The 25493-nt window shown below is 39.6% G+C and overlaps 1 protein-coding gene across 1 annotated transcript in view; it reads right to left on the reverse strand.

The window, feature by feature from the left end:
• SARNP (SAP domain containing ribonucleoprotein) overlaps positions 1-25493 on the reverse strand; it is a 53172-nt gene that overhangs the window by 12850 nt on the left and 14829 nt on the right. Inside the window, exons 3-9 of the mRNA XM_059936114.1 lie at positions 24825-24871; positions 24531-24598; positions 21049-21100; positions 20116-20189; positions 19637-19665; positions 16015-16040; positions 14430-14498 (exon numbers count right to left, since the gene is read on the reverse strand). Coding sequence (XP_059792097.1) covers positions 14430-14498; positions 16015-16040; positions 19637-19665; positions 20116-20189; positions 21049-21100; positions 24531-24598; positions 24825-24871 — 365 coding nt within the window. The remainder of the gene's footprint in view (positions 1-14429; positions 14499-16014; positions 16041-19636; positions 19666-20115; positions 20190-21048; positions 21101-24530; positions 24599-24824; positions 24872-25493) is intronic.

The following is a 25493-nucleotide window of genomic DNA, read 5'->3' on the forward strand; positions in this document are numbered from 1 at the left end:
TTTAACAGTTATTTTCTCAGAAGTCTTTTCCCTGGAGTGATGGAAGAGAGGCTGATAGTGAGCTGCGGATGATCACAGTTTGCAAAAAAAAAAAAAAAACCCAAATAATTGCCTCCTTTTGTAATTGAATTACCATACTAAGATGTTAATAGTTCTCAGGCCAATCTGATTTTCCAAGGGAATGTAAGGTAAGAGCCAGGCAAAAAGGAAGACAGGGAGCCTTCTGGTGACTTTCCTGACTTTCGCTGCCACGTGACTGATGGCAGGATGAAAAGCAGTGCCTGGGGGCTTTCAGGCAATGGTAGATTAATAATGACATGGCCTTGACTTCCCAGAGGTAAAGGTTATGAAACACTCCAGGGTGAGTGGGCTTCTAATTTCATACTCTCAGGGTGAATGACAGCAACTGATGGTTTTTCTCTCAGAAACACTTTAATGCTTAAACACACAGCTGTCACCTCCCTGCCCCAGTTTCTGAAATTCATTTGAACATGTTTATTCCTCAGCCTTTATGCCAGCCAGACCACAGAACACGAGGTGGTAAGCAGGACTAAAGGTGAAGGACTGGACTAGCAGAGGGTCTCGTCCATCATCTTAGCACACACAGAGTAAAGAGATACTCCAATACCGCCACACATATACACATAACACACCTCCCAGTACAACAATCTTACCTACTCTCAACAATCTTTTAACTGTTGAGATCAGATTCAACCTTCTAGAGCCAGAAGGATGCCAGGAACTGTAAAGCAACACCAGAATTAGAGACTACCAGGAACCGTATCTCCTATCTTTACAGTATTTGAAGCCCCAGTACACAGTCAGCTCAGAACCAAACACTCTTCTGAGTCACTAGCTCCCATCACTTCTTCTCTCTTGTCCAAATCAAGCTTCTTCCCCAACCCCCACGCTTGTCCAACCCCAGAGGAGGTCGTCTCGGTCTTGCTCTAGCTGATTGTAGGACAAAGCAAGGAAGGTGGAGGAAATGAAGGCTTCACACTTGAGACCCCTGGAAACCAAGTTTCTATTAAAAGTCCCCACCTCCCTCCCTTAAACGTCAGGAAGCTGCTGCTTTTAAGGATAAGCGATGCAGAGCTTGGCAGAAATGTCAAGAAGTCAATAGAGGGAAGCTAAAACCTTCTGAGGGGAGGTGAATTCTGTCTTAGCCAAAATATACAGAGAATGAAGGACAACAGTTACCTGAGCATTCAGAAATTTACAATGAGCGCTAGGAAAGCAGATTCTTTTCCCCTAACATATTTTAAAACGCAGATTTCTGGCTTCGCCCCAATCTTATAAATCTGAATCTCAAAAGGAAGAGCCTAGAGAACTGTAAGGGACCCCTGGTGACCCTTATGTGCAGCAACAGTTGACAATAACTGCAAATAGCTTCGAGACAGCATAGACCAAAAAACCAAAACAAACAAACCAACCAACCCCCACCCCACCCTCACAACAAAGAAACCCTCACAAAAACCCAATAGGCTGCTACTCCACTCCAACTTTCCCCCCAAAGCACTAGGGGCCTTCCAAAAAAGCTTATGCTTCCTACAAACAGGTTATCTCAGCTGCAGGAATGTGAAGGGGAAAAGAAAGCTATTAAGGAATCACAGCTGGCTCTAAGGCACACCTGTCTTGCTGCCTTCCTAGAATTCAAATAGAGGAACAGAAACTCTTTTACCAAGGGAGTTCAATACAGGAAGAACATGCTGAAGCAAGATCCGGGAACACCTCAGATATGTGGGGAAAAGAAAGAGGCAACCAGGTTCAAGCACACAAAGGTATTTTTTTTCTCTATAGAACTGGTATAGAGAAAGAGGGAGAGTATCAATAAAGTAGAGAACAGACAGGGGAACAGACGGCTTTTGTCTTAAGGCTCATGTGTTTTAACTTGTACATTTAGACCACTAAACAGGTCCATCATATAAAACCTCTCATCCTGTGAGTCTGTTCATTTCCAGTTGCTCTTCCTCCTGAAACATTTCATACTCAAGATGAGCATGACAGTGAAAATTCTGAAACTGCCCCCCTCTACTCTACCTAAATAAACTCTTCACCCAATAAATATTTTCTAACATCTAGACACCAAGCATTTCAAATATAATCTCCTTCTCAGTAAGATATCTTCATTGCTAGGGATTTAAAGATTCAATATGTGATATAAAATCCAAATGTGGAACCCTCTGAAAATTCATTTCTATATCTGTCCTAACAATCTGCTCTGGGGATGAGAAGGTAAAAATGGATTAAAATACTATCTTTAAAAATATAAGAAAAGAATAGCAAAGGAAAAGGAAGGGAGGAAAGGAGTTAACATTTTCTAGATCTTAACAAGGGACCTCAGATTTTATTAAAAACAGGGACTTTGCTAGTTTGCAAAAATCACTACCAAGTATCTTCCTATAAAACATCTCACGATCTGATGCCCTGTCTCATTCCCATCTGCAACTTCAAAATCTATAGGATTTTATTTGACCTGCTTCAGCTTTCAGGCATAAAAAGCAACTTTACTATTTTAGTGAGTACATAAGAGAATGAACTATCACGTTATTATTAAACCTTACTTGAACCAAACCCATATGTATTCTTTAAAATGTTACCTCTCCTTATCAATGTCAGCCTAACAAACAGTATTACTCAAGTATTAGTCTCTCAAGTATTAAAATACATCTTAAACATTCCTATACTGCTACTGCTCTCACGTCATGAGCGTTTGAACACCAAAATTTCATACCCCCCCCCCAAAATTAATAACACAAACACAAACCAAAACAACAACAACAAAAAAACACCCCACACTTTTTCCTCCCATACACATTTTGAAGGATGGATAGACTTGGATTCAGAGGGTTAGCTCACATTTCACCATAGCTAGGGAGAGTACCTGGAGTGATCGGACAGATATTGCTCTGCTTAGAGAGCCAGCTAGCTACCGGTCACCTCAAAACTAGACACACAACTAGATATACAATCAGATATGATTTACAGGTAGGTTTTAAAAACCTTACATGCTAAGAATCTAAGAGTGGCACTTTTTAAAAAATAGGCACTCAGGGACTATCCTGGCAGTCCAGTGGTTAAGACTCCATGCTTCCAATGCAGGGGGCACAGGTTCAATCCCCGGTCGGGGAACTAAGATCCCACATGCTGTGCAGCACAGCCAAAAATTTTTTTTAAAAAAATAAATAAAAATAAAAACTGGCACTCGGAGAATGACCCCACCCCAAGAACTTGGTTGGCAAAAACAGCTGAAGGTATTTAAAAGTAAAAGACTCAACAGAATGCAGTATTCCCCTCCTTTTCCAGGGTATGTTTACTCTTGGGGCAAAGACTAAGGGGGACCACAGAGAGGCATAAAACTTGTTTTTTATCAAAGTCATCAATTCTGACATGTTAGAAGAAGGAATGCAAAGACATTAGTGGGGGCGGGGTATCAAGCAGAGGAAACAGAAAAGAGAGTAAGTTTTTTTTCTTACTACAAACTTTTGTACCTCTAGTTCTTTAGGTTCAAACTCAATGAATGAAATCAGAGAGAGAAAAATAAAATGAAATGGTACAAGATTCTAGTGGTCTCAACCACGTACCTTAGGGAAGTATAAACCCTCTATCACAAACTTCTCAAAGATCCAATTTACAGTGAACAGGGCAAAACACCAGCCACAAATGCTGATATAGCACCAAAAGTTTTCTTGCTTCCCCCAATTTTTAAAGTTTTTCCTCTAAAGTGGTCAATTTATATTCCTAACATTTCTTGTCCAACTTTTTTCTCAACCATAGCCAGGTAAAAAGTATGTGTTTGAGGTTTAGGGTATAGAGGGAGGGTAGAAGTTGAGCAAAGAAAAACCTGATTCCTATTTCTCTAGTTAAAATTACAATACATTTTCAACAGCCCTGGGCAGGAGAGAAAAATTCCATTCTGCCTCTTTGCTCTTCCAAATTCCTATAGCCAAGTGGTTCAACAGCAGTTGAATGGCACACATAATGACATCATTGATTGGAATCATAATAGAAGGGAGTGAGAAGAGCGGGTGTGGGGGGGAAGTGGGAAGGGAGGGAGGTAAAGATGTATTTGTGTTACAGACAAAAGACAAGTTCTGTTCCTCAGCAGGGACAAATGAAGAACCAGATGAAGGGATAAACTGAGGTCAGAGAGTTTTCCCTATTGTTTCCTCTTTAAACAGCTCCTTCACCACTCCCTCAAGGTTTGTTCCAATGGATGGGTATAGAAACAGCAGCGTATGTGTTTTTATCTTAGAGGAGAAGGTAGAAGAAAAAAAAAAAAAGCCAAATATTTATTTTCAAATTATTATGAATTAAGAAGGGGATTTAAAGGACTGGTTAGATTTTAGTTGGGCCTTAAAATGCTCCCAGAAATGCTGAGGACCATGTGGGGTTGGGTCTTGGCTTTTCTGAAATTCATCTTCTCTGATAGCCACTCTCAATTGCCATCTCTATCTACGATATAACCTGTTTTTATCGTCTTTTCTTGTTGGTTAATGTAAGTTAAAATAATACAATTTTTCAAGTGGAAGAAGCATTTTTGGGGGAAATGACAATCTAGGATGAAGGAGGAGGGGAGGGAAATTTCCCCCCAAAGCCCTTGATCAATGAAATACGATGACTGAGAGGATCTACACTGAAGTTTTTTCCATCTGCAATCCTACTACCTGCATTTTTCTTGGTCTCATGGGGCACCATGAGAAAAGGTAATAGAGTATTAAGTGTTGCCCTTGGCCTAAGTACCGCTGCTTGAATATATGTGGTTGGAAAGAACCCAAACCTACTCAGCATGCTACTTTTCCTGGGATCTAAATCTTCTACCCCTTTAAAAAATATTCTACCAAACTCCTCACCATAGCTTATGGTTCCTCAGGTCCTTCCAGTTCCACGTTGACAATGTCCTATGCATAGTCCCACAGTTCTTCCTTTGGAACAGGTTCGTATACACATGCCTAAACTAGTTGACAAATCCCAATTATAGACCCTCTGAGAAGGCTGGTGACCAAATTCTTTTTTTGTGCCCATGCCACGCAGCTTGCAGGATCTTAGTTCCCCGATCAGAGACTGAACCCGGGCCCCCGGCAGTGGAAGCTCAGAGTCCTAATGACTAGGCCACTAGGGAATTCCCTCAACTTCTAAATCTATACTGTGGGGGCTTCCCTGGTGGCGCAGTGGTTAAGAATCCGCCTGCCAATGCAGGGGACACGGGTTCGAGCCCTGGTCCAGGAAGATCCCACATGCCGTGGAGCAACTAGGCCCGTGCGCCACAACTACTGAGCCTGCGCTCTAGAGCCCGCGAGCCACAACTACTGAGCCTGCGCACTGCAACTACTGAAGCCTGCACACCTAGAGCCCATGCTCTGCAACAAGAGAAGCCACCGCAATGAGAAGCCCATGCACCGCAACGAAGAGTAGCCCCCGCTCGCCACAACTAGAGAAAGCCCGCGCGCAGCAACAAAGACCCAACACAGCCAAAAATGAATTAAACAATTTAAAAAAAAGAAAGTAAATCTATAGTGTGAACTTCCTTTTTTCCATATCCCACTGACTAACCTCTGTACCAAAACCCACTGCTGAAGGGAAGAAACAAATATTCTTCATTTATTTCAGATGGTGGAAGGGAATCTAGATAGAAACAAATAGGCCTTCCAGAAGAGAGTGAATGGAGACAAGCCATAATGAAATTTGTGTGCTAGAACAGGGGTTCCCAACCCCTGGACCACGGACCAGTACCGGTCCACGGCCTGTTAGGAACCGGGGCGCACAGCAGGAGGTGAGCGGCAGGCTAGCGATCAAAGCTTTATCTGCTGCTCCCCATCGCTCCCATCACCCCCTGAACCACCCCCACCCTCCCCCCACCCACACCCCCCTCAGCCGTGGAAAAATTGTCTTCCACGAAACTGGTCCCTGGTGCCAAAAAGGTTGGGGACCGCTATGACAGAAGACACTTGTGCCCTCCTGTGCTTGGAACTGACTCTTTGTCCCAGCTTCCTCTTTGATATCGCAACACATTTCAGCGACAAGCTCCTCAAAAACAATAGGTCCAATGTCTCTCTCACTCTGAAGTGGTCCATCTCCAACAAATGGTGAGCAAAAATATACAATTATACGAAAGGTTCATGAAACTAATCACTGCAGCCACCCAAGACTCTTCTAGCTACCAGCCTCAGCAATAAGAAGATAGTCAGTGGAGGAATATTTAATTTGTTTTCAACCTTTTTATCAATATATTCTAACACTGTGTATCACAGAACATTCATCAGGGAAGAAAACTGGCAAAAAGCACGAACATGGAAAAAGTAGCCTTTAGGGTTTACAGGCCCCTTAAGATAACTCATTAGGATAGTTACCTATATGAAGAACTACAAGTAGGGAAAACTCAGTAATATCCTAGTAGAGAAGTAAGGAAGATGTACTAACGTCAACATTTACTACTACTAATCAAGAATCAAGAAGCAGTAACACATGCCCCTCACAGTCTCGGGAAGGTAGAAAAGTATAAACCACACTTCAGTTTTCTGCTTAGTGCCTGGGCCTGGTGTTTTTGTTTGCGTTTCTTTGTAATACTTACCTAGCTGGATTTCCTGTAACTTCCTCAAGTATCAAGTTTCACTTTCCCAAATGCGTCAATGTTTGAAAACAAACAAACGAAAAAACCAATCCATGCAAATTAGCTACATCAGTTAACAATACCTCTCTAAGCTCAGACCCAGTTTCTACCAAAACTAATGTCCTATGACCATCATATATTAACTGAGCTGGCTTCCCATCTATTTCCCTTACCCATTCCTTTTAGAGATGAATTTCTTATGTGCCAGGCCAAGTCCTTCATCAAGAGGACTGACCCAAACACTACTTCTCTTGGGAGGCATGGAAAACTGACAAAGAAAAAAAAACAACCAGTTAAGCACAAGACTGAAAACTTAGCTGGTGATCAATCAGAACCAACCAGGCAGAGGTTATTTATCTGGGTTTTGTTTTGTTTGAGGGGGTGGGAGGTTTCTCAGCCCACAGTCACTATGAAGCTTATAGGAGAAAAGGCATGCCATTCTATCCTCAAATAGCCCAAAGAGTTGGAGGGGACAATTTACAGCCTCTTGTGTAAAAAATGTCTATAAATGCCAGTGCCATTCTTTGCCCTGTCACTTCCCATTATCCTAAACCAACAGGATTCTATTTACTGAGACTTGAGCTGGAAACATGAACAGACAGGTCTTTTTCTTGGGCAGGGGGAGAGAGGGAAGATGGTTGGGGGGGTAGCCACATTTCTTGAAGTTTCTGTGTACTGCCTAATGTGTACAGTATACTAGTGGAGCTGAAAAGTGAAATATATGAGCAGTCATGCAAAAGTTAGCCAAGGAAGAATAGCAGAAATTCGATACCCTCAAATTTATAATATGCTGAAGCCATATATCTAAAATATGAAGAGGAGATGGTCAGATTGTGATAGTTAAAAAAAAAAATCTGTCACAAACACTACGGCTCACTCCTCTCACACATTCTCTCTCTTTATCATATCCACTGGTATGTAGCGGAATCTACTGAAGAGAAACCATGATGCAATGAGGGCCTTAAGCTGGATCAAGCAAACACAAACTCCATGCAATGAGGTGACAGACAGTGGGTCTCTCTCATTGCCCCTTTTAGGATACTAAGATGAAGAAGAGGTATCTTCACATCACCTATTAACCTCCACTATTTGCACCATATCTAACTGAATGAAATCTGTGCCTGGAGAACTGTAAAACTTAAAGACAGATGACCAAGTTACACAGGAGGAGGCTATACTGGAACCCAGGACCCCAGGATGAGATGGACATAATTGTGCTGCTCTGGCTGTTCCATAAATACAAATTTAATCATATCACTAACCTCTGGCCAAGCAAATACTAGGTAGCAAATCATCTCTGGTGACAGAGAACTGTTAAACACAGGACTCCGAACAAAGCAACTCTTACTGAGAACGCAGCCAGTTGCAATTTCATGATTTGGGTCTAGAACACTAAGTTCTAGAAAAAAAGTTACTTGAAAAAAAGAACAGTTCCTCTTCTTATCTCTTATTCCCTTTCCTCCAATTTCTCTCCTCCTACAAATTCACTCTGAAACTGCTTATATTCTACAAGTACTAAAAAATTCTGGGCTATGGAAACAGTGATCCAAACAGGTGGTCTGATAAAGGATTTCTATGCTACTTCCAAGTATGAAAGCTGTGTGGGAGATATAAGCTGGACTTGAGTTGTCCAATACACATATGGCTACTTAAGTTTAAAATAATTAAAAATTCAGTTCCTAGTCACACTAGCTATTGTGTGACTATACTGATCATTAGCCGCATGTGACTACTGATCACATTTCAGGTGATCAATAACCACATGTGGCTAATGACTAGTGTACAGGCATACCTTGTTTCATTGTGCTTCGACTTACTGTACTTCACAGATATTGTACTTTTCACAAACTGAAGGTCTGCAGCAACCCTATGTTGAGCAAGTCTACTGGAGCCATTTTTCCAACAGCATTTGCTCACTTCATGTCTGTGTCACATTTTGGTAATTCTTGCAACATTTCAAACTTTTTCATCATTGTTATTATATGTGTTATGGTGATTTGTGATCAGTGATCTTTGATGTTACTACTGTAATTGTTTGGGGGCACCACAGAACATGCCCATAGAAGACAGAGAACTTAATCAATAAATGTGTGTGCTCTGACTGCTCCACCAACTGGCCGTTCCCATCTCTCTCCCTCTTCTCCAGCCTCCCTATTTCCTGAGACACAACAATATGGAAATGAGGCCAATTAATAACCCTACAATGGTGTTTAACTGTTCAAGTGAAAGGAAGAGTTGTACATCTCTCACTTTAAATCAAAAGCTAGAAAGGCATGTCAAAAGCTGAGATAGGCCAAAAGCTAGGCCTCTTGTACCAAACAGTTAGCCAAGATGTGAATGCAAAGAAAAAGTCCTTGAAGGAAATTAAAAGTGCTAGTGCAATGAACATTAGAAAGAGAAGAGAAACAGCCTTATTGCTAATGTGAAAAAAAGTTTAAGTGGTCTGGATAGAAGATCAAACCAGCCATAACATTCCCTTAAATCAAAGCCTAATCCAGAGGAAGGCGCTAACTCTCTTCAATTCTACGAAGGCTGCTGAGAGAGGTGAGAAAGCTGCAAAAGTCTGAAGCTAGCAGAGCTTGGTTACGAAGGCTGCTGAGAGAGGTGAGAAAGCTGCAAAAGTCTGAAGCTAGCAGAGCTTGGTTCCTAAGGTTTAAGGAAAGAAGCCACTTCCATAACACAAAAGTATAAGGTGAAGCAGCAAGTGCTGATGTAGAAGCTGCAGCAAGTTGTCCAGATCTAGTTAAAATAATTAATGAAGGTGGCTACACCAAACAAAAGATTTTCAATGTAGATGAAACAGCCTTATATTGGAAGAAGGTGCCATCTAGGACTTTCACAGCTAGAGAAGAGAGGTTAATGCCTGGTTTCAAAGCTTCAAAGGACAGGCTGACTCCCTTGTTAAGCGCTAATGCAGCTGGTGACTTTAAGTTGGAGCTAATGCTCATTTACCATTCCGAAAATCCTAGGGCTCTGCCTGTGTTCTATAAATGGAAGAACAAAGCCTGGATGACAGCACGTCTGCTTACAACATGGTTTACTGAATATTTTAAGCCTACTGTGGAGACATATTGCTCAGAAAAAAAGATTCCTTTCAAAGTATTACTACTCACTGACAATGCACCTGGTCACCCAAGAGCTCTGATGGAGATGTACAGTGAGATTAATGTTGTTTCCACTCCTTCTAACACAACATCCCTTCTGTGGCCTACGGATCAAGGAGTAATTTCAACTTTCAAATCTTATTATTTAAGAAATACTTTTCATAAGGCCACACGTAGTGATTCCTTTGATGGATCTGGGCAAAGCAAATTGAAAACCTTCTGGAAAGGATTCACCATTCTGGATGCCACTGAGAACATCTGTGATTCATGGAAAGAGGTAAAAAAAAATCAACATTAACAGGAGTTTGGAAAGAGTTGATTCCAACCCTCATGGATGACTTTGAGGGGTTCAAGACTTCTGTAGAGGAAGTAACTGCAGATGTGGTGCAAACAGCTAAAGAACTAGAATTAGAAGTGGAGCCTGAAGATGGGACTGAATTGCTACGATTCATGGTAAAACTTGAACAGATGAGGAGCTGCTTACAGATGAGGAAAGACAGTGATTTCTTGAGATGGAATATACTCCTGGAGAAGATGCTGTGAATATTGCTGAAATGACAACAAAGAATTTAGAATGTTACATAAACTTAGTTGATAAAGCAGCAGCCAGGTTTGAAAGGATTGACTCCAATTCCGAAAGAACTTACTGTAGGTAAGATGATATCAAACAGCATTGCAAGTTACAGAGAAATAATTTGTGAAAGGAAGAGTCAGTCAATCAATGTGGCAAACTTCATTGTTGTTTTATTTTAAGAAATTGCCTAGGAAACACATTTGTCTAGAACTCCACACAGCATATGATTTATATTTACTACATAAATATTAAACTACATATAATATTTCCTTCATTTTGTACAACTCCTGGACAAAGATGATTTATTTTATATAGTTCTAAATTAATTTTATAATGTAATTTATATATCTGTCCCATCCTTAATTCTACTTCAAGTGATTATGTAATGCAAAGTAATTTGGGGAATCTATTAATTATGTGAAAGTAACATTCAGGAGCAAGGAATAGATATAATATTTCTATACACTGCATTTTGTACTAAATTTAGGAAGTAACTGCAACAGATCTTTTTTCGTATATAAAGCTGAATTTTTAAAAATAAATAATAAGCATAAATTATTTCACAACACAATTATTTCAGCTGCATCTTAGTCACTTGGCAGTCTGAGGTTCAGAATGCCACTTGGTTGCATTGGTTGTTTGAGGACATTAAAAGCAAGAATTTTTTTAATAAAAAATGCATTTTTGGCAAAAAAGAAGAAAGAAAAGAAAAGAAACTGCCACTGCCACCCCAACCTTCAGCAACCTGATCAGTCAGCAGCCGTCAACATAGAGGCAAGACCCTCCACTGGCAAAATGATCACAACTCGCTGAAGGCTCAGATGATGGTTAGCACTTTTATTTTAGCAATAAAGTAGTTTTCAATTTAGGTATGTACACTGCTTATTTGTGACTCACTTTACTGCAATATTCACTGTACTGTGGTGGTCTGCAACTGAATCCACAATATTTCTGAGGTATGCCTATATTAGATAACAGATTATTTAATAGAACAATATTTTGTAGAATATTTCTATCATCACAGAAGGTTCTACTGAACAGTGGTGGTCTAGATAGCAAAATAGCAGGAACATTTTAATGGTTTATGAGGCAACTTAGAACAAACCACTGAAATTAGGATAATTCTGAAAATCAGTATTTATGATCAATGTAAACGGAACCTATACTCAAAAAGGACATCTCAGAAAGTCACAAGCCTCCAAGCAAAGTGGTCCTTGGAAAAAATCGTATATACTCTAGTACAGTGCTACTCAAAATGTGGTCTGCCTCCTAGTGCTTGATCCCCAAACTGCTTATCAGTCTAGAAATAAGTCCAGAAATTGAGAGTGTTTAGAAACTTCCAAAGTAATTTAACATTTTTTTGACATTTTTATTTTATTTCGCCAAAGTTACCTCTCGACAATGAATTGCAAATTTTTAAAAACTAGTCTTTCGTCACAGAATTTGCAAAGCACTACTCTAGAACATATGTGTGACAATGAATGTTATTAGAGAACAGAGCTCATATAGTTAGAGTTCTGCCAATTACCATTATCTCATTTTAACTCTTTAGAATTTAAAATGGGAACTGTAATCTTATCAATGATCAACTGAAACACAGAAGTTAATTGACTCAAAGTGATAAAACCAGAACTGAAAACCAAGGAAGGAAACTAAAATTTATTGAGGGTCCAGACGTCCCTGGTGGCGCAGTGGTTAAGAATCCATCTGCCAATGCAGGGGACACAGGTTCGAGCCCTGGTCCGGGAAGATCCCACATGCCACGGAGCAACTAAGCCCGTGCACCACAACTACTGAGCCTGAACTCTAGCGCCTGAGAGCCAGAACTACTGAGCCCACGTGCCACACTGCTGAAGCCCGTGTGCATAGAGCCCGACCTCCGCAACAAGAGAAGGCACCACAATGAGAAGCCCACGCACTGCAACAAAAAGTAGTCCCCGCTCACCGCAACTAGAGAAAGCCTGCGCGCAGCAACAAAGACCCAACGAAGCCAAAAAAAAAAAAAAAAACTAAATAAAAAAAATTTTAAAAACATTTAAAAATACATAAAAACAAAAATAAAATTTATAGAGGGTCAAAGTATCATTATGTTAGGGAACTGCAAATATACATTTATTCTTCACAAACATGATGTTAGGTGTTACTCCCAGTTTTATAGATGAGGATCAAAGAAGTTTAGTAATTTGCTCAAAAATCAATAAATGTATCTCTTCATGTTTTACTCAGCCTCCTGTGGAGGCTGAAAACAGGTCAAATATAGAGAAAGATTCCAGGGAAGAGAAGGGAAAAGACTGATATCCCTGTATAACTCAGGTGGGCAGCACAGGGTGACAGACAAATTCCTCTCAGAAATGTGTCCCTATGAGCTAAGTAGTAGGAGATATCGTGTTCAATTTTGTTAATTTTGATAGAACACACAATGTATGGCTGTTGGCATAACTGATGCCATCTTGTGTCCATTCAGTTCCTCCTGTCCTTCCACTGACTCTACCTAGGGCTGTACTGTGTAGTAAATCTCTTCTCTGTCATCAAGGGCTCTGTAGTTAATAGATATTGTTTAATGATCATTAGGTCTGGGTGGCCTCTATACTCTGTTAGTCTCTAAACAACAATGAAGACCTTCACTGATATATTCACGGCGCCCACAAGACTAGTTACCCGTTCACAAATCTTGACTTGGGAATGCACTTCCTGTTTCCAAGCATGTACCCCCAAACCCTGGGTTAACTATAAGTATAAAATTGGCCCAATGGCCCCTCAGCAGTGTGGAGTGCAGCTGTAAATGCTTCCAGATTGTCGTCTACCTCATCCTACCCTGTAAGTAAGTTACCCTATAATAAACTACTCCATTGATTATATATATATGCAGCTGCCTGCCTCATTTTTCACATCAAGGTACCTTCTCAGTTCAGTGGGTACCTTTTGTTCCCTCCGTCCTCCAACACACACTCATACAATTCCCTAAAGGAGTGAAGTTATTGATGAGATTCTCAGATACCTAGGCCTCATATACAAAACAAGGAGATAGATGATAAGAAGGGCCACGGATCCAAGGCACCTTTCCCCCTGACCATCTTGCAAAACACAAATGACTTTTGGTTTATAATAACTCTCCCCTATTAAGCTGCTTGTGGTTTAAGGATCATATATTCTGCCTACCTCTCAACTCCTTTATTTTATTCCACATAAACCACCAAATACTCCTACTGAATACCGATGGTCTCAGCATCAAGTTGGGCAAAAAGACATGATGTTATATTTCTGGTAAACACAAAAAATGTAACCCAAAGGGAAGGAAGATGAAGCACAGTTGTGTGCAAGGTTATGAGTCTCATAGGGACACAACTAATGTTTACTTTTATATATTCAATTTTTCTTTTCTGAGCAAAAATATAACTACCGTCAGGTAAGTTTTTTCTAATGGATTTCTAGAGAGCTAAATGCTTCCATACTCAAGTGGGAAATAATTTTTTTTTTTCCTAATGATGGTTTTTCTGGTTTGAAATAGTCTTCCCTTAATCCTACCACCACTTGAACAACCAAGAAACATGCTCTCATTCTCACAAAACAAAGATTAAGAGACTACCGGCTCTAGGCAAACAGGAAAGTCCTTAGCATTTTCTCCAATGTGCCTAGCAAAACTCCAAACACAACAATGCCTTGTAGAATTGATCACTCCCCACAGCATGGTGTCAACAAAGTCATCTTGCTTACACTAAACAGTATCAGTTAGCAGAGGGGCAGAAAGAATGAAACAATTTTCTCAGTTTTGTTCCAAAGAACCTCCAAATTTTACTTTTAGGTACCTTTGACCTACAGACAGGACTGTCTTCCCCTGATTATTTAATTTCCATTATGCCTATATCAGAAGTTAAAGCAGATGTAACGTCACTGAACTCAACAAAGAGAAATATAAACCTTGTTCTAACAGCTAGCATGGAAGTTATGCAAACAATCTGTAGAAAAAAACAACTAACTTTGTTAAACAATAGCCATAATGTAATCAATAGTCAGTGAGAGGATGTGATAGTCAAAGGACTGCATTAAATGAAGTGCTGAGTAGCCAGTTTTATTCTTAGGACAGTCATTTCCAAACTATGTAGCCCCAAGCTGCTCTAATGTTGCAAAAATAGTACCTTACCTTTCTGGAGATTGAAGAGACATTCAAACCAAATCTTTGAGCTCTTTCCTTTAACTTATCCAGGTTAACCTACAAAAAACATACGAAAAAAAAAATATTAAAAAAAAAATCAGGGACTTCCCTGGTGGCGCAGTAGCTAAGAATCCACCTGCCAATGCAGGGGACACAGGTTCGAGCCCTGGTCCGGGAAGATTTCACATGCCGCAGAGCAACTAAGCCTGTGCACCACAACTACTGAGCCTACACCCTAGAGACTGCAAGCCACAACTACTGACCCACGCGCCACAACTACTGAAGCCCGCGCGCCTAGAGCCCGTGCTCCACAACAAGAGAAGCCACCACAATGAAAAGCCTGGGTGCCGCAACGAAGAGTAGCCCCCGCTCGCCGCAACTAGAGAAAGCCCGCGCACAGCAATGAAGACCCAATGCAGCCAAAAATAAATAAATTAAAAAAAAAAAAATCAACACAGAAGGCACAAACTATGGTCCAAAGCTAAGAGTTCAAGTAAGCCTATACAACATCAAAGATGCCCTATGTGCCAAATTAGGAAACTAAGTGGCACTCATCCATGCCACTAATTATTAAAAGTTCTCTCCTGGAATGCAGTGAAAGATTCAGCCCTGCCTCTTTCATTCATCAAAGGTGGCAAAAGCCTAGGGAGGGTTTAAGATCAAAGTAGGCCAAACACTGCTTGAAAAAGCAAACAAATGTCTAAATCATCACCTCCAAACAAGTCCATCATTCACAGTCCAAAACTGTTAATTCCTATACACAGCCTTTGCAAGTAGTTCTTAACCCTATGCCCTAGCAAAGAGAAACTGTCACTGCAGCTCTCCGTTCTTCAGAACACAAATCTACTACCAGTACCCAACTCAATTTCCTTCCTTCCTTTTTCTTGGAAGCCTTGATATATAAGACTTACCATAAGGATATTTGGGACATTATCATTACTACTACTACTGCTACTAACTTCTACTACTACTACTAAAACATTTCACCTTCACTTACATTATTAAACTGTAATTCCAAGAGCAGGATTTCATAAAGCTAAACATATTTCACAGCATTTGCTTGCATTTTCTAAACATGCTGACAAGTCATAATGGTCCAGAAGGCGTACTATCCTAGTCTTTATTCTCTGGTATTTGACAGGTAGTGTTGAAAATTATCAGTATCTACAAAATAGAGCTCATAAGTTGCTTCCACAGATTCTCTTGTGGTAATTAAGAGTTTGACATTATCCAAAACCACTGGATGAGGCCCTAAAACTCCAGTACCATAAAACAAAGAGTTATATGGATTGTCCTCTAGCTAACAAAATCTACCCTTTTTTTTTCAAGAGAAGTGGTAGGAAGGAAGATGTTTATAATGACTTTGAAGATGCAGCAATTTTCCTGACCTCTCAGTACCTCAAACAATTCTTTCTATTTAGGACATAAGACACTGTACTGAAAACAGTCACCAAACTCATATGATCTCAGTTTCCTCTGATCTGGGGAGAAGAAGGAAATCTTTAACTTAACTAACTGTACAGAGTTAAGATTTGGCTCTCAAGGTTAAGAAAAAAAAAAAAAGATTTCTTACCATAGGCTTGGCATCAGATGACAGGCCTAAAGAAATAAATTAAGAAGTTTTATTTAATATTCTTAAAAGTCATAAAGTTGACGTCTTTGAATCAAGTTAGACAGCATAGAAATCATATATAGGACAAATGTCCTTTATCTTATGAAGTTAAAGAAAAGGCACAGATTACATCTAGAGACCAGGTCTGTACCCATTGTTGTTGGGAACATAAAACAGTACAGCCACTTTGGAAAACAGTTTGGTAGTTCCTCAAAAAGTTAAACATGCAGTTTACCATATGACCTAGCAATTCTACTCCTAGGTATATACCCAAGAGAAATGAAAACATATATCCACACGAAAACTTGTATATGAATGTTCACAGCAACATTAGCCATAGTAGCCACAAAATGAAAACCCAAATGTGCATCAACTGAGGGGTAGATAAAATGTGGTATATCAGTACAACCTAATATTATCTAACAATAAAAAGAAATGAAGTAATGATACATCCTAAAACAGGGATAAACCTGGAATACATTATGTTAAGTGAAAGAAGCCAGTCACAAAAGACCATGAATTGTATGATACCATTTATATGAAGGCAAACTTACATATATAGAAAAAACTTAGTGGCTGATTGGTGGGGTGGGGCAGAGGGAGTGGATGAGAAAAACTGCTAATGGGTATGGGGTTTATTTTGGGGATGATGAGTATATCCTAAAATTAGACTATGATGATAGCTGCACAACCCCGTGAATATATAAAAAACACTGAATTATATACTTTAAATGGATGAGTTGTATGATATATGAATTATATCTCAATAAAGCTGTTAAAAAAAGAGAAAAACATCTTATCTGGACAAAAGACCAGAGCTACTATTATAATGAGTTAAAATTATGGCTTCTTAAAGCCAATGTTCTGTCCTGAAATTATCACTAAGAAGCAAATAGTATATTAGCCTGTAGGCCCAACCCCAATCTAGTCAATAATTATTTACTTAAAACTTTTCAGAATTTTATTTTAAGCAATCTCAATATTGTAGTTGGTTCCCTAACTTTCCACTGTAAACTTTCAGGTATGGACTCAACTTTTACCATAACCTATGTACTAGGAACTGTTACATATTTTTTTTTTTTTTTTTTTTTTTTTTAATGAGGATCTTGAATCAGATGCGTATGTTTAGTTTATTTATTTATTTATTTATTTTTTTATTTATGGCTGTGTTGGGTCTTCGTTTCTGTGCGAGGGCCTTCTCTAGTTGTGGCAAGCGGGGGCCACTCTTCATCGCGATGCGCGGGCCTCTCACTATCGCGGCCTCTCTTGTTGCGGAGCACAGGCTCCAGACGCGCAGGCTCAGTAGTTGTGGCTCACGGGCCCAGTTGCTCTGCGGCATGTGGGATCTTCCCAGACCAGGGCTCGAACCCGTGTCCTCTGCATTAGCAGGCAGACTCTCAACCACTGCGCCACCAGGGAAGCCCCCCTGTTACATATTTTTATGTTCTCACTCATAAAACAGTATTTCCTTCTAAATGTTGCCAAATTCTACTCTTTTAAGAGCTACTCTGTAGTTCTAGGATTATATGAATAACACTGAATGTTACCTACACATTATTTTATTGGTCAGTTTTCCTCTTTAGGCTAAGTATTAATTTTAACTTTTGCCTTTCTTCAAATAGCACCATTTAATAATATCTTTAAAAACTTTTGGGACTTCCCTAGTGGTCCAGCGGCTAAAACTCCGCACTCCAAATGCAGGGGGCCCCCAGGTTCGATCCCTGGTCAGGGAACTAGATCCCACATGCCTTGACTAAAGATCCTGCATGCCACAACTAAAAAGATCCTGCACGTGGCAACGAAGATCCTGTGTGCCGCAACTGAGACTCGGTGCAGCCAAACAAATAAATAAATATTAAAAACTTTTGTTGTACCATCACCAATCCTATTATCTCTCTCTTGATATAACTAAATATCAGAGAATATTCTGTTTCTAAAGCATGTAGTGACAGTGACCAGAATTTCGCTGGTCTTTTATTTTTTTATTTTTACTTATTTATTTTTTTGACTGCATCGGGTCTTATTTGTGGCAGGTGGGATCTTTCGTTGTGGCATGCAGGCTTCTCTAGTTGTGGCACACGGTCTCTAGAGCACACAAGCTCAGTAGTTAAGGGGCAAGCGGGCTCTCTAGTTGTGGTGCAAGGGCTTAGTTGCCCCGCAGCATGTGGGACTTAGTTCCCCGACCAGGGGAACTAAGGGATCAAACCCGCGTCCCCTGCATTGGAAGGTGGAGTCTTAACCACTGAACCACCAGGGAAGTCCCTTGCTGGTCTTTTAAAAGGCATAGCAAAACTCTACAAGATCTTTGGAGGACATTTTCTTAACAAACTTGACACTACTAACAGGTCACTAGGAAGACTGCATTGGATCAGAAGACTACATTTAAAGTCTCTGAGGGACTTCCTTGGTGGCACAGTGGTTAAGAGTCCGCCTGCCAATGCAGGGGACACGGGTTTGATCCCTGGTCCGGGAAGATCCCACATGCCGCAGAGCAACTAAGCCCACGCACCACAACTACTGAGCCTGTGCTCTAGAGCCCGTGAGCCACAACTACTGAGCCTGCATGCCGCAACTACTGAAGCCTAGGCGCCTAGAGCCCGTGCTCCACAACAAAGACAAGCCGCTACAATGAGAAGCCTGCACACTGCAGTAGCCCCCGCTCGCCACAACTAGAGAAAGCCAGTGCACAGTAACGGACCCCAATGCAGACAAAAATAAATAAATAAATAAAATTAAAAATAATAATAAAAATAAAATAAAAAGAGTAACTTTTCCCCCTAATTTATTACAAATACATATTCAATGTAGAAATTTTAAAAACACAGACAAGCAAAACGAAGTCACTCAAAATTCCACCAACCAGAGACAATGAATGTCATCAATTTAGTATATATCCCTCTAATCTTTTTTCCTAACCATACATGCACTTTTATTGGAAAATAGGAACATACTACAAATATTTTATAACTTGCTTTTTCCATTTATCTGTCTGACAAATATTCTTCAGTATAATTTTAAACATCTTCATGGTCTTTTAACTGTACTATGGTACACACTTACTCAACCAATTCTCTATTGTATATTACATTGTTTCCAGTTATTGATCACTATAAATAACACTGTGATAATCCTTGTGGCTAAGTCTTTTACCCAAGATTATTCCCTTGTAAATTCCTAGAAGGTAAAAGAAAAATAAATAAATGAATAAATAAATAAATAAAAGAGACTCTTTTTTTCCTTTTGCCACTCACACTAGGCAATATAACACTGGACAGGTACACAATAATTACATGCTAACTTGAGACATCAGAATAAAGAAGGTATTAGAAACTTCTCTGAAGAGATCCAAGAAAAGGAAAACAAATGTTGGCACTTCCTCCTACTCTCTCATAACTTTAGCACCTTCTCTAAATTGCCCAGGAAACCTTAAGCATGGTTTTACCTAGAGCAAAGAGGTGGATATAATAACCTCTTCCAGGCTTCTAGAGCTAACAAGTTTACCTTAATTTGGAGAAATGGAATCTGTTGTGCCAAGAAAGTAAAAACATAAAGATAACTTTCTCAGAAGTCTCTGTACTCTTACCTTTTGATGGAACTGAAGAAATCCCAAATCTGTAGAAAGAAAAACAAGCTCAATTTTAGGAAGCTGTTCACACTCCTGGTTGTCTGTCTCCGTGTCAAGTATACATATGGCACTTCTTGCTTGTGATCTCAAGCCTTGCAATCATTAGCTAATTCTAACAACCCCATGAAAGAGGTTCAGTTGACTCTTTTTCTCACCAAGAGTCCAGAGAATAAGTTAAAAGGTAGCCTTATCAGAACTGGGAGTAGCAGTCAGTTCCTGACTTTTACCTATTACAAAAACCCTGCTTGATAATAAAACCCAATCTATAGCTACTACAACCAATCAGCAGATACGTTCTGAATAGAGCCAAGAGAGTGTTTCTTTCCAGCAAGGCCTCTATTCTACTTAAAATCAACAACTATATTTAAAACCTAGGAACACATTCCCTCACCTTCATATTACCACGATCTCAGGTCTAAAAGGCTGGGAACACTCACCTAGCTGCCCTGGCAGCTTTCTTACTCTCCAAGCTCACAGGTACATTGAATCGTTCAGCTCTCTTCTGCATCCTCTAAGTGATAATAGACAAAAGAAGGGAAAGAGAAAAATTCAACTTCTGGTTTCCTTCTTTTAAGAGAAAAGTCATTTAGAGGTGTGTATCTCTACAACATAGGGATTAATTTCTTAAGGTCCAAACTGAGTTATATTGACAATCATAGAAGATATCAGGTTGTATCCATCCCAGGGCTTAACTCAACAGTCCTTTCCAGAAAGCAAACACAAAAAGACTATTATTACATTCATGTCCTCAAAAACAAAAGGGAAGGAATAAAATAAAACCCGCATTCTGTATCAAGCCAAGAAGACAAAAGCTGTGTTTGACTGACCTTTGAAAATGGATCAAAGGAACAGCTTGGTTCCAACACTAGTTGTACTCTTTCAGTTAGGAATGAGGCAGCGTTGTCCTATGCCATCTCTATTTTAATAGTACAAAAAAACCCCACAGATCTTCACTGGAACCTAGTTTCAGAGATCTTGAGACAGAATCCAGAGAAATTTCAATCTCACCAGCTAGCTAGTAGTAACTTAAGAGTGACATCTTCCCTTGTAACTTTTCATCTCTTTCAAGGTACAATCCTCTCAAACTCTAATCTTAGTTTATAAACATCTTAAAAAGAGTTACCACTAAGACCAAAATACTATACAAAAAGACTACGGCCTCAAAGGTGACTAAGCCAGCCCAAATATATTCCCAAGTGTGGCTGGTGGAAAAATGTATCAATACCAAAATCTGTCAATACTGATTTTCTGCCTATGAGTAAATATTTTAAAGTGATGATACAGACAAAATAAAGGGTAAGAAACAGAAATAAATATATATATATATATATATATATATATATAGACTGCTCTTCTGAAAGAATACCTACCTCAGTCTGTGGTATTTCAGATGTAATTTTTACCACTTTTTTCTCTGCTGCCCTGGAAAAGGGATTTTTAAAATCAGAAGACTGATATTCTAAACCAAAACCTTTGAAGTGTATAAGAATTCACCTGAATCATGTCCTCTGTCCCATATCTCTCTACCACCCTTCAGACCAAAAAAACATGAAGCCCATTAGACCTTTAGTTCCTTGAAGTGTCATCTACTGATAAAAGAGTTTAAATAACAGACTAAGCTACTTTGCTAGAGTATAAGAAAGTAACAAGGAAACAAGTCTGGTTAAATATACTGAGCTGAGGGAAATGCTCAAAGAACACCGGAAATCATTTCATTTACTTTTAGGAACTTTAAATGTACTTTTGGACTAATGACTATTCCTCCAACCCTCATTTAAATACCAGCTCTCAATTTTCATCACAATTAATGAGTGCTCTACAAGGTCTGGTTTCCTTCTTTTACAAATCCCTTATATCTCCCATGGGACCGTAGCTCCAGCTGGAACAGTCAAAGTGGGATAAATAAAAATGCCAAAGGGAGTGGGAAGAAAAAAAGCTAAGGGGAGTCTGAATTAGGAAAACACAGTAAGTTACTAGTCAAAAGGTTTAAGAGAAAACAAAAGAGGGGGGACCAGGGGGGCGGGAGACAAAGTTCGGAAGTACTCAGGATAAGTGGAAGGGCATTAACCCTCCACCAAACAACTCTCATAAAACTGTGGGTCATAACCAGTCTCAATAAGGTCCCTCATTTAGAGACATGGGAGGCTTTTGTTCCAATATCCCAGACACTTTTCCCATTTGATGCCCTGAAAGGTAGTAATGGTTTAATGGCATTTTCAGAGGAAGCAATTCTGGAACAGGAACTTACTCTCTCCTCCATCCTTTTGTTGGAGGTCCCTGGACTGACAGATAAGCAATGGGAGCCCCCTGCTGACCATAACTAAGTCCTGCAATATTAAGTGCCGTGGCTTGAGGAGGGGGGAAAAAAATCAAACTAGAAACAGAGGTATCTTTTTGGAGAACCTCAAACAAAAGACAAAGCAAGGGGATCTCCTTTTGAATGTTCAAAGGACCTAAATTAGCCCTGTACATTCTGACTTTTAAAGAAATTTCTGATTTCTTTCCATTTCCCAGTCATCTTTCCTTCCCCAACCCTCTCTGTTTTGTTCAGGCAGAAAGGGACACTGAAGTTTAATGTTCTACTTGAAGTCCAATGCCATTAAAATAGCAGTCCTCTCCACCAAACCCCAGGCTAATGACTTCCTCCACATTCCCATCAGTACACTTCATGGCAGAAAGGGAACCGGAGAGAAGAAGCTTCCCTCAGCTCTGTTCCAACTCCCTCAGGCACAATTAAGCTCAAGCAATAAATAACATCATATTCTGGGGCTCATGTGAAATTTCTTCTCTTCACTCAGAAGTTTCGCCCCTACCCATAGTCACATACAAAACATTCTCCATGCTACGGGGACCCAGAATCTTTCTGTACATACTTTAGTCTAACCACTACTATCCCTCTAACAAGCAAAAACACAACCCCTCCCACACACACTTTCAATTTCTTTGTTTAGAAATTCACTGATAAAATTAAAGCCCTCTAAACAAGGGAATTACACATTTTACATATTATAAAAATAAACTACAAATTTTCAAACTTCATAATTTTTAACCCACACAGGCCAATTATCATTGTATTTATTTCATCTTCCTTCTTGCCCCATAACTCCCCAAAACATCTCTATTTTAAAGCTATCCCATTGGCCATTTTCTCAAGGCATTATATCTAAACATAAACCTCCTATGATGGATGATAACTAAATGGCTTTAGAAAGCAGTAACATTTGACAAAATCTAATAAAACATTAAATGCACATCTTTTCTAATGCAGAAAATCCATTGCTAGAAACTTATCCTTTGGACATACCTGCATAAATTTAAAATTAGTTGTATATGGACATACACTGTATTTTTTGCAATTATGAATAATTTAAATGTCCATCAACAGGAGACTGGTGAAATTACTGTTCATCCATAGAATGGAGTACTATTAGCTGCCAGAAAGAATAAGATTCTCAGTTGATAACAACTAAATCTAGGTGATGGGTTCATGGGGGTCTATTTACTATTCTCCTAACTTATGTATATACTTGTAATATCCCATACTGACAGGCTAAAAAAGAAAAGACCTACCACTTACTAGGATAATTATCCTCATTTCATAGGGTTGACGTGATGATTAAATGAGAATACATGTAAAACACTTAGAACCTTGCCTACATATAACTAATTTTTTTTTGGCCGTGCCATGCGGCATGCACAATCTTAGTTCCCCAACCAGGGATCGAACCTGTGCCCCCTTCAATGGAAGCGTGGAGTCTTAACCACTGGACTGCCAGGGAAGTCCCTATAACTAATATTTAAATAAAAACATTACATGATGATACAGAAAGATCTCCGTATGTGAAAAAAAATCAAGAAACTGACAATATGCATCATGGGTGTACATATGTATCTGTACATGCACATATACACACACCATATAAAATATTCCAAAAGAATATATTGAAAACCTCTGGGAAGTCAGGTGGGGGTTGAGACAAGGGTACTTAATTTTCAATTTATATACTCCTCTATGTACTGTTTGCTTTGACTTTTTACATCTATTGTCTTTTATAATTAAATGGATTAATACAGCTATGAGGAACAAAAATGTTAAAAAGAACTCAACTGTTCTTAACATGCTGGAGTATAAGATGGCCGGACATTTGCCGGGAAACCCCAAATAAAAAATGTTTATGATCAACCTTGTGGAATAATTTAAATAAATCAAGATCCACTTTTCACTCTAGTACTTTGTCCTCCCCTCCCCCACTGTAAATCAAAAAGGAAAAGAGAATACAGTGTTACTTGAGACATAACCTTGCTCAGCACCCTCTTCCCTTACAAAATTCCTTATATGCAGAAAATGTGCATGATTCTCTATACAGAAAAAGAATCATCTATTACGGTGATACAACAAAGGCTAAGAGAACTAAACTTTATCTGGGCTTGAAGTCTCCTGGTCCTAATTATCTATTACATAACCCAGAGACAAAGTTACTTTGCTTCACTGGGACCATGTACCTGAAATGAACAAGACCTTTCTGAAAATGTATGATCTAATGAGAAATGAAAAAGCCAATGGGGGACTTCCCTGGTGGCACAGTGGTAAAGAATCTGCCTTCCAGTGCAGGGGGCCTGGGTTCAATCCCTGGTCAGGGAACTAGATCCCACATGCATGCCGCAACTAAGAGTTCGCATGCCACAACTAAGGAGCAAGCAAGCCACAACTAAGACCCGATGCAACCAAATTAAAAACAAAAAAATGGGAATGTATACATTCCAATGGGAATGTATAAGAGGTAAACAGAGTGTAACACTAAAAAATCCAGAACTGTCTGCTCTGTCCTCATTATAAAAAAGGGATAGTTACACATCAACAGTTTTTTCAGGAGGTTCTTCCTCTTTGACAGGCAGTTCTATGGGCTTCGGTTCTTCTTCCTAAAACCAAATGAAACAAGATGGTTAAAATAAATCAAGAGTAAATACCTATCAACAGAAGAATATGAGAACTCCAAAACGAACCAATCTTTCAGAACCTTCATTCCCCCTTTATGCTCCCCTAACGAGTTAGCATTGAAGCCCTCTAATGATTGATGTTTAGCAACGTGACCAAGGCAGTGGCACGCTGCCAGGCCAGTGACTAGCCTTACTCTCTCCAACTCACCTCTGTTTCATCTCCCAGTACATCTTCTTCATTTGCCTCCTCTTCAGCTAAAGAATATTAAAATAATCAGGTCAAGCCCTGCTACAAAACCATCTTGATCACTGTACTTAGGCTAAAATTATAATCATTTTGCTTTCCCAAAATAAAATTCAATAATGAAGGCAGAAATGTTCATAAAATTTGCTCCACATGGAGAAGATAAAAACTATATTCTCTACCTAACTAACATCAATTAAGAGGTTGAACTCCAGCTGGACTGAAAAACTAAACATGATGAGGTCAAACTACAACATTAATAAAAAGTACTGTGGCAGAATTTAGTGGTGGGGAAGAATTTCTAAAACAACAAAAACAAAACAAAAAACCCAGAAGCAAGTACTATGCAAAAAACTTATTTTTCAAAACTAGGAAAGGGGGCTTCCCTAGTGGCGCACTGGTTAAGAATCCGCCTGCCAACGCAGGGGACATGGGTTCGAGCCCTGGTCCAGGAAGATCCCACATGCCATGGAGCAACTAAGCCTGTGTGCCACAACTACTGAAGCCCGTGCACCTAGAGCCCGTGTTCCGCAACAAGAGAAGCCACCGCAGTGAGAAGCCTGCCCACTGCAAGAAAGAGTAGCCCCTGCTCGCCGCAACTAGAGAAAGCTCACGGCCATCAATGAAGACCCA

The sequence above is a fragment of the Balaenoptera ricei genome, chromosome 10 (assembly GCF_028023285.1).
Source record: "Balaenoptera ricei isolate mBalRic1 chromosome 10, mBalRic1.hap2, whole genome shotgun sequence".
Taxonomy (NCBI): Eukaryota; Metazoa; Chordata; class Mammalia; order Artiodactyla; family Balaenopteridae; genus Balaenoptera; species Balaenoptera ricei.